This window comes from Staurois parvus, unplaced genomic scaffold (genome assembly GCF_062004578.1).
Source record: "Staurois parvus isolate SC_StPar_1 unplaced genomic scaffold, SC_StPar_1.0 ptg000136l, whole genome shotgun sequence".
Taxonomy (NCBI): domain Eukaryota; kingdom Metazoa; phylum Chordata; class Amphibia; order Anura; family Ranidae; genus Staurois; species Staurois parvus.
The window spans coordinates 8,767,998-8,781,382 of NW_028317932.1; the positions used below are offsets into that span (position 1 = coordinate 8,767,998).

Genomic DNA, 13,385 nt, shown 5'->3' on the forward strand with positions numbered 1-13,385 from the left:
CTGGCTGTGATTGATTGTAAGCCTTTAGAACCACTTTAATTAGGTTGGTTATTGAGCCTTAAAGCACTGGTGGCCATTTAACCTTGTGCCTTGTAATATCTTACCACTGACTACCCTATAAATTAGTAAATAACTTCAACGGTCCCACAAGCTCCATTGTATCCAATCCCATCCCCCAGCAACAGTTTAAATTCTTACTGTTGTTAAGTCCCTAGATCAACCATTCTTAACCAGGGTTCCATGGAATCCTAAGGTTCTTTCAGAGGTTGCTAGAGTTTCCTTGAGCTGTGACTAGTTTACCTCCCATCTGATGGTGCCTGGATAGTTCTGGGGCCAACACCACTTGGAAAAGCCAGTTGCATGACACAAATTATTTTTTTAGCTGTCTGATAGGGTGACATTCTGACCATCACTGTAATAGGGGCATTCTTCCCAATGGTCACCAGCCCTGCTATTCTTTCCCACTGATCCTTGATTAATCCATTTTAGCACAGATCCCTGAGACCTGAAATATGAATATGAACATGAAAGGGTTCCTCTGGGGTAAAAAGGTTGAAAAAAAGACTGAAATTTGATGATCTGCAATGGAATAGTTGAATGAGTTGGACTGCCTCTCACTTTCCTGTCTGGTTACTATCTCTTTATAAATTCTGTCCATACCATAATCACCAATCTTCTCCTGTTGATACAATTAATTATCCTCATGAAGTAGAGGAAAGATTGTCAACCAATAAGCAACTTGTTTTCATTTTGTAATTCTAATCAAAATGAATATTATCAACACACTTTCACTTTCTTTTTTCCAATATGCACAAAACAGGCTTTGTATGCACAAAATAAAGCATTCTGTGTTACTACACACAAAATCTTCCGATAAACAGATCACTCACAGACAAACAAGGAAATGGTATGTCCATATATTTCCCAAAATTTAGTGACAGCATACAGAAAGCCTTGTCATCATTTATTAAACTCAACCTGTACTAATGTGCATTTCCTGACTTTTTACTGACGAGCATTTTAGACACATAGGGGGTCTGTGTGTAAAATGTTTGTTGTGCAGATGTGACAAGTGTCCACATATTTAGAATGAAAATCGCTGCATTTTCTCTAACATATGTAGTTTCTTCATTGTCAGTTCCATCTAGTAGCCATAATGCTTTTGCATGCACTGGATATTGATACAAAATGCATGGCCTAGTAAGATCAAACCCTAGATGCAATATTTGGTACTACAGAGAGATTTCTGGGAATCACAGGTGTGACAGGTCAACCCATCGCTAATCTTCAAAAGACCAATCTTGCTCACTTCAGTCCTCTCACTGACCCAGAGTGCAAGGTGACACATGTACAGGGAAATGTTTATTCCCTTGTCTACACAGAAAAAATAAAAAATGGAATGGGTGGGCATTCGGTCATATCAAGATTTCACTTCAAATCAAAAAACCATCTCCATTTATCACAAACCATGCACAGACGTTCATTACATCAGAATAGTCTAGATATCAAGTTACATTGATAGGTGCAGTACATGCAGGACCCTGCATTCACTATATCTGGTCTCCCACAGTACACAGAACATGGAAATGCAATTATTTGAATAAATATAAACTGCTAAATACCTTTTCTCATCAGCAGTATATTTTTCCTTCTCCTCTGACTGTCCTATAAGGCTGCATGATCCCTGACCCTCTGTCTGAACAGTGCTGATTAGCCCTGTGCCGATCAAATGCACCCTCCCAAAGAAAAGAAAAAACCTCTAGTAATACACATCAAACAGAGCATGTGCAGATTTGCCACTGCTGCTCTGTACTATGACTGATGGATTGGGCACAGTAAAAGAAGGAGGATCAAAGAAGAAAGGATCAAACAGCCCATTTACGCAATGCAGAGGATTAACCCCTTAGGTTCCACATTGAGTATAACAAGCATGCTTTACTGCATATAATATTTAGTAACATTTTAAGGGCTGAATCAAAACATTGCGATGCAATGTGCTGTGGTAACCTGCATGTTATGTGGGTTAGTGCATTCTGAATGACACCCCAATGCATTAAGGAAACCTAGCTGTAACACACATGCAATGGAGTGCACCACAACCATTTACCATGAGCTGTACTGCACTGCATTAGAAAATAAATGCTACATGTCAGTTTTTTGGGCATTAAAAAACAATAGGCTTTAAATATTATTGATCTGCCACAATACGATGCATCTTAAGCCCCAGTTCACACTGATGTGGCTTTGAAATTGTGCTACTTCAGCGCGGTTTCAAAGCCGAATATCAGTGTGATTTCATTGCGGCTTGTGAATTCATATAACAGAGGTCTAGGCAAGTCACAATGAAATCGCCAAAAAGAGTCCAGGAACTTTTTTTTTAAATTGCTGTGACATGGCAAAATGAAAGGTTCAATTGCCAGCAATGGAGTGCGACTTGTCATGCAATTTGGAACTGTCAAATCACATAAGTCACACCAGTGTAGACCAGGGCTCAATGCACAATAATGCAACACAGAACAGACAGGCCTGAAAGATAACACCTTGAAATATCTGAATGATCCATCACTGAAAAATATACGCACCTGCACTGATTCTTTATTCTGTCGGGATGAATACTAATATAAGGTGAAACAGGCTTATCTACAAATGATCCAAATCCAAATCGAATGTCAGGAGAGAAGTCAGTCATTTTCTGAAATAAGTCAAATCCAATGGAGTTCAGCTTTTTTATACTGGCAGCCATTGAGGCAGAGACGTCAACCAAATAATACAGATCCAGTGGATATTTCTCCAAGCGATGAACTCTTAGCATGAAGTTTACTTTAGCCCCTGATCAAAAGAAACACAGCACAGGTTATCAAGAGAATGATCCCTGAACATAGTGGTAATCGTAAAAGTTCAAAATTTGGATGTACATCTAAAGAAATACTGCTACATAGGAATCTCAGGGCCACAGTCTGTATAAATACAATATATGGCAAAAGGAACACACTTCTAAATTAAGTTCAGTTACGTTAAAAATACAGCATATAGTATAAAGTCATTTTGTGCACCTTCAACCAAGTTTTTCAAACCGTGGGCAGAATCGCTGTGATTCTGTCCACGATTTGAAAACACGCTGTAAAAGTGATCATGTTTTCAGGTGCCATTCATTTCAATAGCACCTGAAAACACAAGGCGTTTTTGCCGCGATCACGCAAACAAAATTACGAGATGCGCGACATCCAAAAAAGGTCCTGGAAACTTTTTTGGGCGTCGCACGTCCCATGAATTTGTTTGCGTGATTGCGGCACATTTAACACAATGAGAACGATAAAATAAACATTTCCAGTGAACAATTTTTTAAAACACTTGCACTTTACACCTTTCAGTGCTGCTGGCTCCTGCTTTCAGTTTTCACAGGAAAGCGTTAGTGGTGTGTAAGCTGTTGCAGGTAGGTGGGTGCCACTTCCTCCATGTTCCCCTTCTTGTAGGGCACAAAGTGTGGGTCACATAAGAGGACTACCCCTGGGATGGGTTCTTCTGGGCTACGCTGGGGACCTAAGACATGGTCATTCGCTTTGCACATGGGGCACCTTTACTGTGCCGTGCTCATCAATGCCCCAGGACAAGGCATGGGGGTTGTTTTCAAGGATAATGCAACCTCAAGGCAGACCCCCCAATTCAAGAGATGGCCATACACTTGAACATATAACCTGAACTTCAGTTAACTCTCTTTAGCCAATGTACACCAATACTGTCATTTGTTGCATTTAGAAGGGACATGTTGAGCTGTTGCCCACTCCACCAGTCCAACGCATCTCCGCTACCTCACTCCCAGTAATGGAATGAAGTCCCACTGTGCACCTTGCATGGCATCTCTGATCACTGATCTGCTCCCGTTGCTATGGTAGATGGACCATCAGGGTGATATAATGACGATAGCAACTCCCTCACTGCAAGAGGATGTCCCACCTTTCCCAGGTACACGCTTCACAACAGGCTGCTTGCTAGACCTCTGTTACCCTTGGTAACCACTTGCTGTCTTCATACTCCAATGTGCCTACTGACCCAGACTAGAAACCACGTGTGTCAGTTACTTGCATATACCCCTTTCCAATAACTTCACACCAGGCATAGGCAAAGTTAAAAAAAAACTGTACTGTAGTATCTTCAATATAGCAGATTAACAAACCATTGCAGATCATAAAAGTCTTTTTTCAACCTTTTTACTCTAGAGGAACCGTTGAAATATTTCAGATCTCAGGGATCTGTGCTAAAATGGATTAATAAAGGATCAGTGGGAAAAAATAGCAGGGCTGGAGGCCAGTGAGAAGAATGCCCCTATTACAGTGATGGTCTGAATGTCACCCTTACAGACAGCTAAAAAGATCATTGGTGTCATGCAACTGGCTTTGCCAAGTGGTGTTGGCCCCGTCACCTTACTCATATGTGAGGAGAGAAATGTGCATCTTATGGCGTAGTACGTTAAAACATTCCGTTTTTTATTAAAACATATTGCAGTTACATTTATACACTGTTAAAATCACTTCCATAAAAGAGATCTTGATTATCGCTTCCGCATGATGTCACTTCCGGTCCACATCAGCCTCCGCTCCGCCATATGCATTACATCACCGTCACATCATTTCTTCAGGGGATGGCGGCGGGCATGTCCTTAAATACTCTTATGGGTGTAATTGGATCAGTGGCTATTTTGTTGTAGCCTATACATTCAGTATTAGTGGCAACTATTTTGTCTACAATTTTTGGAACTAAAAGCAATCGGTAGCCATAGAATAGGAGTCCACAAAGGGAAAATGGGCTAATAAATGTCTACTCATGCTGTGATTACAAGGTAATAATTCAGTAGTGTAAACATTAATCTATGCATATCCACATTAGTATTATTGATAATCCAATTACATCCATAAGAGTATTTAAGGACATGCAGTCTGTCTGCCGTCAGCCCCTGAAGTCGTCACGTGACTGTGGCGTAACTCGTAGGGCGGAGCGGAGGCAGACGGAAATGCTGTCATGTGGAAGCGATAACCGAGATCTCTGTTAAGGAAAGCGACTTTAACAGTGTATAAATGTAAGTACAATGTATTTTAGGAAAAATCTGAATGTTTTATCGTACTAGACCATAAGAGATGTATTTCTCTCCCCACATATGAGTAAGGTGAAGGAGACATTAGGAGCCCATGAGAGATTTAAAGGCACCACACCATCCTTTCATTGGCTCCAAGTAAGAAAAGAGTGGCGAGCCTCTGGTGGTCTGGAGGAGAAGGAGGCATAAAGAATTGATGGAATCTGGATGGAATATCATATACATGCATTATGATATAAATTTGGAGGTGCGAGTTCTGTGAGCACAGAGGTGGCACTCTTTGTGAGAAGTTAATAAGGAGCACGTGTATTATATTAAATCATGCACATTATGTGGACTTAATAAACTGCTATAATCATCAAGTTTACATTTGCACATGTTTGGAATGCACTAGATTTTATGTTTGTTTATTCAAGTATGATAATTCAATTATTTGTTCAATAAAGATTACTTATGCAATTTTATATCACCTTTATTCACTAATATTCACAGCAGTGGAGCATCACCTATCACAGTATTGCAAGTTATATAATGTGGGAACACATTTGGATGCTAGCAACATACATTTAAAGTGAAACATCCTTCATTCACTAGTATTTTACAACACCAGTTGAAGGTAGCGCAGGAGTATCCACTATTCAACTTTAGTTCACTGTAGTAGACAACCTGCCGACAGGTGGACAGGGTACTCTTCAGTTAGTCTGATAGTTTGGAAAAGGAAGGGGAAAGAAGGGGGAGGAGCAGGGGAGTGTCTTGCCATCCTGGGCTACAGGGCTGTGTGTTTCTATTGATGTATACCGTGTAGGGAGATACAAATCTAGCCCCTTCATGAAAGCGCAACCCCATAGTATGCTGCAAGAGAAAGGAGTCACCCTGAAACAGGAAACCTGGTGCTGCAGTCATGGGACCTGATTAAACAGGTAAGGATTAAAAGATAATGAGACTTCATATGCAGTAAATGATAAATTCAGGTGCTAAAATTGCTTAAAAAGAGTTTAAAATCACCTTAATGACCACGATTTTGGAATAGGAAGTCCACAAAGCTTAAATAGGTGTGATAGTCAGTTGTCCACAAACACTTGACTATATTGTGTACTCTGCATTTCCTAATTAGACTAATGCAAACAAAATAGTAATCAGTTAAGGATGGATTTCAGTTGGCTATTTCCCCCCATGAATTCCTAAAGTCTGACATTTGTTTTTAGGTTTGGATGTTCATACTTGTTTTGGATCTGAGGATTAAATCACTGAAGCCTAGATTGTCAGAATGACAGGCAGGAAATTAGCATTTACAGAATAATTCAGCAAAGTCAGCCTCCATGTTTCTCCAATGAAAGGTTTCATTAATGCCCAAATGAATGGGGGCCTAAATCCCTTCCCTGACCTGAATCACTCCCTCTGTTGGGAAACAACTACAATTCCCAGCAAGCCCTGCTCATTTCAGCAGCAAGATCTCCTAGGTTTAGTATTTCAGCTGAGGCTTCCACTCTTGGAAACATCAACGGCAAGAAAATGTATTACAGATGAATGCAAGGCGTAGCAAAATATAATTGTATTAAAATGGCATTTGTACATCTCTGGTTTAAACATTAAGGGAGTTTGCACATAGTGGAATTTTAAACTGGGCATCTGATGGTGGCCAAAGGCAAAGTGTTTTTGCTGGCAGCACAAATAAAGCTATTTTAACATAACTGTTGAATTGCATCACTGAACACCTGGCAGTCTAGCATTCAATACACATATGATCACAGACTTGTTTCATTTCAAAGAGATTTCTATTCTTTTACAATTTAATACAGATTTTTTTTTATATTTTATTAGTTCTATGGAAATGTTAATTCTAGGTGCGATTAAGTGTCACTTCTGACACATTCAATGAAATGTAAAAACATTTAGCATTGAAGATAAAATGTGTACAGTGTAAGCTGCTTTTTGCCAACGCAGCCACTCATGCATTTCAGTAGCGCCAGGCCAAGCACTTGGCAATACGGCCCCAAAAAGTCTAGACTTTTCATTACCTAAAGTACACAGGGTTTCAGCTATAGAAGGCTTAGAGGCAATAATTTGAGTGAATATTTTCCATTATTTCACGGACATGTTATTTTAGGACTTTTAATAAGTTATTTTTATGATCTCATATTCCTTAGGCAATTTGTTGTATAAAGTGTAAATTGCTAATTGGGCAATGCCATAATTGGCTCATTTAGGGCTTAGAGAAAGATTGAGCCATCAACCAGGTCAAACAGCTTCAATTTTTTTTTCAAATGCTTTCTTTGTTAACATGAAATAAAGTATCTCTTTTTATCTAAACAAAAATAAATAGGTTTACAAAAATAAATAGGTTTACAAAAATGCAAAACAAATGAAATCTGCTGATGGATAATTGTATTGCCTGGGGTGATATACCATATTAATGGGGTAACAGTTTATCCACTATGGGGAACATTTGTAAACACCAGAATAGAGGAAAATATTGTTTATGGCAACCATCCAGATACTTGCTTTCATTTCTGAATCTATATTTGAGGCATGACAATTTGAATTCCATTGGGTACCACTGGCAAAACTGTCATTCTGATCTGCATTACTTCCTATAAATTACCCATAGTGTGGCTCAACATAACCAAAGATTAACTACATTTTAAAGGGATTCTCCTAACAAAATAGTAGGAAGATTTATTTACCACACCATATTTTTAATTTTAAAAATGCCTCTTGCTTGTACAGTACTTTATATTTATTTAAATATGTAAATGTCAGCTAAACAATGCCTCTGAATTCCTACCCTTCCTTGCAGCACTGTAAAACATTAACTTCTGGGATGATATAAAACAAGTGTAAGGCTTTCTACTGTTTATTTCTGTGGGTTAAATAAGATATTTATCAAGGTTAAATAAAATATATGCCAAGAAATTCTGCCACACACATCTTCCTGCCCACATACTGCCTATTTGCAGTTTGTTTCTTGATGTATTTGTAATTTATTCTACACAAGGTTTTCCTATTTCATATTTTCCTCCAAATTTCAATCTCTGTTCAGTTCTATTTGGTTTTCAGCAGTATCTGATGGAAAATCACTGGGATCCATTGACAATTTTTATTACATTTCTTATGTTACTTAAAAAATCCAGTAAAAATGACGGAAACCTAAAGGATGCACATGCTAAAAGCCACACTTAACAACTTTTGGAAGTGTTCAGCCATGAGAAGGGGCAGAGGTGTTTATATAATTGAGTTATACATTTAACCAACTTTACAGATGAACACACACAAATGTAGAGGTTCAATTGAGGGTCCTGATTCCTATAAAGCAAGATACATTTTCAAAGTCAAAGAAAACATGGACATCATGGTCAGCACAATAAATAACTAACGTGTTCAGTTTCAGAAAGATATGAAACTGTTCTGTAAAAAAAAATATCGGCTTCAAATCAATTGTGACATACAAAGCAGCAGAACATATGCACATCCTAAAAAATTAACATCTGTGTAATAGCTAGCCCCAAGGGAAATCTTTTCTCAGAAAGGTTAACTTCTAATAAATCAAACCTTCTGAAAACATAAGTGGATTTTTGTATTTACTATAGAAACAATTGAGTACTGTCCGTGATACTTTTTTAATTTGCACTACCATACAATTTTGAGGACAAGCTTTCAGGGTATGTCCCCTTCTTCAAGGTCCAAGCAGTACTATACAAATCACAAAATTTTAGCAGAATGTTAGAAGAGATGAAAAAAAAAAAAGAGGCTAGAGATAAGACACAGCAAAAGCAAAGGGGGGGGGGGGGAAGACAACACTTACGCAGAGGGAGTCAAGCTTGAGCTGATAGTCATAAAACTGTTGAATAATGATTACTTCCCCCCCTTTGCTTTTGCTCTGTCTTATCTCTAGCCTTTTTTTTTTTTCATCTCTTCTAACATTCTGCTAAAACTTTGTGATTTGTATAGTACTGCTTGGACCTTGAAGAAGGGGACATACCCCGAAAGCTTGTCCTCAAAATTGTACGTTAGTGCAAATAAAAAAAGTATCACGGACAGTACTCAATTGTTTCTGTCGCAAATGCACTAATGCGGCTACAATCACCTCAAGCAAAATGGAAGATACTGTATTTACTATAAAAAATTTTTCTTAGTGTTCTTTGAAGGACACGGGATTTGGAGACTATGGGCTATACTGTTGCCCACAGAAGGATTTAGACAGAAATTGTGACCAGCCCGGTATAACAGCTACTACACCCTGCATACCAACATACCTCAGTTTTATAGAAAGAAATACCAAGTGCAAGATTCCAGAAACAGAAATGTCTCTCTCATTGCATGCCAAGAAAAGGATTTTATGGGAAAAAACATAAACCCAATTTTCTTTCTCATTTATTGATGGAAAAAGGGTACAGAGATTATTGGGAGTTTTTGAATCAGTCTAAATAAGAAGGGCAACAGCAACACAACCCTAACAAGCCTATACAACGAGAACAACAGAAATTGTGTCTAGCTAGAGCTTAAATAGCTGCCTTAAGGACCTTATGTCCAAAGTTGTAGTGAGCTTAGGCCTGAACATACACCTGGTAAAAATGAGAAAACAAATGAACAGAAGACCAAGCAGCAGTCATACAAATCTGATAAATAGATTTCTGATCTCCAAAAAGCCAGGAAGCACTTGGCAGGGGAAGGGTGGAACCCAGCTCTCAAAGGCAAATTTTTTTTTGTTTTGGATAGAGTGCAAAGTGCTAAGAACACTTGTCAGTTTTTATTGCTGTCTGTGCCTTTAGGGAGATTCACCCTCTATTTGTCCTGTTTGCCATTATTATTGAAAGAGAAAGCAAAAGAAAATTCCAAATTCTGCATTGTCCCCAGAAAAGAAATAGAAGGGAAATTTTCTTATGGGGACACTAGTTCTAGTGACCTGGGGGTCCTCAAGGAATTCCCATAGCTTGCAGAGATTACCTCTCACTTTCTGGGGCAGGAAGGGAAGGGAAATATCCGCAATGGGACAAAGATGGTGAAAAAAATCTGGCAGGGGTTATAGTCCTCCCTTGCTCTATCCAAAATGAAAAAAAAAATGTTTCACCTATAGCTCTACTTTAAGACCATAAGCTTGAATTATGATTTGTCTGAGCCACTGAGAAATGGTGGGATGAGATGGTATCTATTTACAGGAATGACAAAGAGAAAACCTGTCTAATTAAATTAAATTAATAGCTGAAACCACCATAAAAAGGAAGGAAGCATTAGGCCTTAACACCACCACGTTGCCTTTGTGTAAGATTGGAAATTATTCTTTACAGGATTCAAAGCTATCAACTCAGACACATGCCTCACAGAGGCGACGGGAACAAGGAAAGCATCCTTGTAGAGGAGTGCAAATGGGAATATGCTTGTTTAGTTCTAAAGGTGGTTTTTGATGTGCCAAAAGAGTGTGCACACAGGGAAAGCTACACGTGAGACACCCTGTACAAAGATCTTAGAGAATGGAAGCCTAGTAATATCTGGAACAAGATTCCAAGATCTGACCCTTGATGGTACTCAGGGCCATTTGCTAATTCAGGCCTCATTAACTCATGATCAGGATTGGTCCCACTGAATATTTTCTCAAATATGAAAGCTTCAATTTTGCACCAAGTGAAGTATGGTCAGTGTGCAATGGTACCTTTCAGGAAGTGGATATCCTGGCTTTAAACATTGTATTTACTTATATTATAGCAAGGGACCACAAATCAGTATATTAAACCTGTCCTTCAAACAGGAAATCTTAACAATCCAATGAAGAGCCCATGGAGTATCTGCCAGGAGTCTGATTAGGTCGGAGTTCTTGGGCCATTCCAAGGCCATGAGTATCACTGTAATGCACCCCATCTGGATCCTGCACAGCAGGTGAGAAAGGTATTTGAGGGGAGAAAGGGCATAGATCAGGCTGTACTCCAGGATGTGATTCTGCCAGAGGACCTCTGTACTTAACAAAAACAGTCAAAACAGCAGACAAGACTGGACGTGAAGTTCTCCAAAAACAGAATCCTTTCTACTTCTCTGGACATGGAAAGGCTTTTGGTTCCTCCCTGATGGTTGATAAAGACTAATGCTATGATGTTGTCTGACTGGTTCCTGATTGGAAGACCCCCCAGTCAGTAAGTCCAGCATTGTAGAGACAACCAAATTGCTCAGAGGACATGGGATTCCTCTGGAATTCAAATTTCCTGCACCAACAAGGTTTCTAGGTCTACTTCCCAGCATCTGTTACGAGGAGTTTCAAGAGATCGAATGGAAGGATTTTTCCAGCTCCAGAAGAGGATTCTTGAGCCATCAGGTCAGAGACAGCCAGGTCCTCATTGTCAGGTGAATTAATTTGTCCAGAGACTAAACTTCTTTGTCTCCTGATGACAAGATGTTGAGTCGTAGTGTTCTGGAGTGGAACACTGCAAATAGGACTACCTAAATGAGACTACCATTAGCCCCAGAACGCTCATGCAGAAGTGAAGAGTTGAGTGACTCCTGCACTTATGAATCTGATTCTGGGTGCGGATATTTTAAAGTTTCCCTTGGAGAAGAAAAACCATGGCTTGAGTTGTGTCTACGATAATACCCAAATTATCTACATGATGAGTAAGCGCCAGTCTTGACTCTGAAAGTTCAAGTTCCAAACAAACCTTTTCAATATATTAAATGTCTACTCCATACTGTCAGCCAGAACTTCTGCTGATTGCTCCCTCAATGGGAAGTTGTGCAGATATCCCACACTGGGAATTCCCTGGGAGCATAGCAAGGAGAGAACAGGGGCTAAAACCTTGCTGAATACTTTGGGTGTGGAAGACAACCCAAATGACAGGGCCACGAACTGGAAGTGCTGGGCATTTACAAAAGAACAAAGAAAACACTGATGCAATTAAAAAATGGGACAGGTAAGTATGCATCCTAGATGTCCACAGAGGTCAGAAAGTCTCCCTGATGGATGGATATTATTACAGAGCTGGCTGATTCCATTCAGAATTTTTGGACCTGAATATAGACATTTAGGGCTATGCGATCCACAAGGGGACAGATGCCCCCTTTTTGGTATGGGGACTGAGACTACCCCTAACTTTGGAAAATAGGATCGCTCCTTCAAGCTGAATAGGATATGTCACCAGGGTTGGGTTATTTTGCAGTACACATTTGATGACAGTTAATTTGGGCACCTAGCTTTTTAAGCTAATGCCTGCAAGTAATGAACTGAACACTTCTTGGCGTTGGAGAGGGTCTTCGCTGCCTGAGGTCTAGACTTCTTCTGCTGGGGCAAATGAGTACTCTTACCCTCAGTGACATACTTGATGAGGGTGTCAAACACAGTTCTAAAGATACACTGTCCCTTAAAGGGTATGTGCAGCAACCAATTTTTGCATGTCTGTTTTGCATCCCAATATTTGGGCCAAATGGTCCTCTGCATGTTAACTGACAGGAGACTCATACAGGAAAGAAGACATGAAGACATCCACTAACCCATCCACATAGTAGCTTAAGGCTGCCAGCATGAGCTCTAAATGCTGCACAATTAGAGGTTCAGTTTGGAGGAAACCAAGATCTCTTCCTATGGCCTTAGATGAATCCCCTAAAATTTGACAGACTAGCATCATGGCAAATGTAAGTTACAATGCAGGACCAGGTAGAGAAAACATGGATTTGAAAAAAGTCTCCAATCATTTGTGGATGAGATTTACTCAAAACAGACACATCCTTCACAGGGATCGTCAGGTCTTTGTTAAAACAGGATACTGCTGGATTCACATTGGGAATGCTAACGTCTCAATAAAAGACTCCTCAATTAGGTAGAGGGCTGTCAAATGTTCAGTATCAGACAGAGTCTCTGCAGCAGAAGGCTCAGAGGCCACTATAGCAGCAGGCAAATCAGATAATGATTCTGTAGGGCAAGGCAAGGAGGTAGGCTTATGGCCTTCGATGTCAGAGTCAAGTTTGTAATTTGACCTATGAAATCCTTTGTAACTGCAGTGAAATTCTCCAGGGATAGAACCACGTAGAGGGCCATATCTGATGGAGCCAAGGACAACTCCAAAAACTGCAGGTACTCAAGCAGAAGACAACATTCCAGGCTGTCAATGTTAGGGCCATCGAGTCGGCACACTGTAGGATGCACTGGAGCTGTAAGATCATGAGCTGGAGAGAGCTGTTACCACAGCTCTCTACTAGGTGGATGCTGGAGAAGAGGGTCAGGGCCAGTGGTCTACTTTTATTCAGCTTTGACTTTACTGTCCACATCTTGCCCAAGCCTAGCCATGAAAAAGAACAGGTACAGACACACACTGGTGCG

The 13,385-nt window shown here is 39.8% G+C and overlaps 1 protein-coding gene across 1 annotated transcript in view; it reads right to left on the minus strand.

The window, feature by feature from the left end:
- ITGB8 (integrin subunit beta 8) overlaps positions 1–13,385 on the minus strand; it is a 243,644-nt gene that overhangs the window by 92,243 nt on the left and 138,016 nt on the right. The window contains exon 4 of the mRNA XM_089673165.1: positions 2,583–2,829. Within this exon, the coding sequence (XP_089529291.1) occupies positions 2,583–2,829 (247 nt within the window). The remainder of the gene's footprint in view (positions 1–2,582; positions 2,830–13,385) is intronic.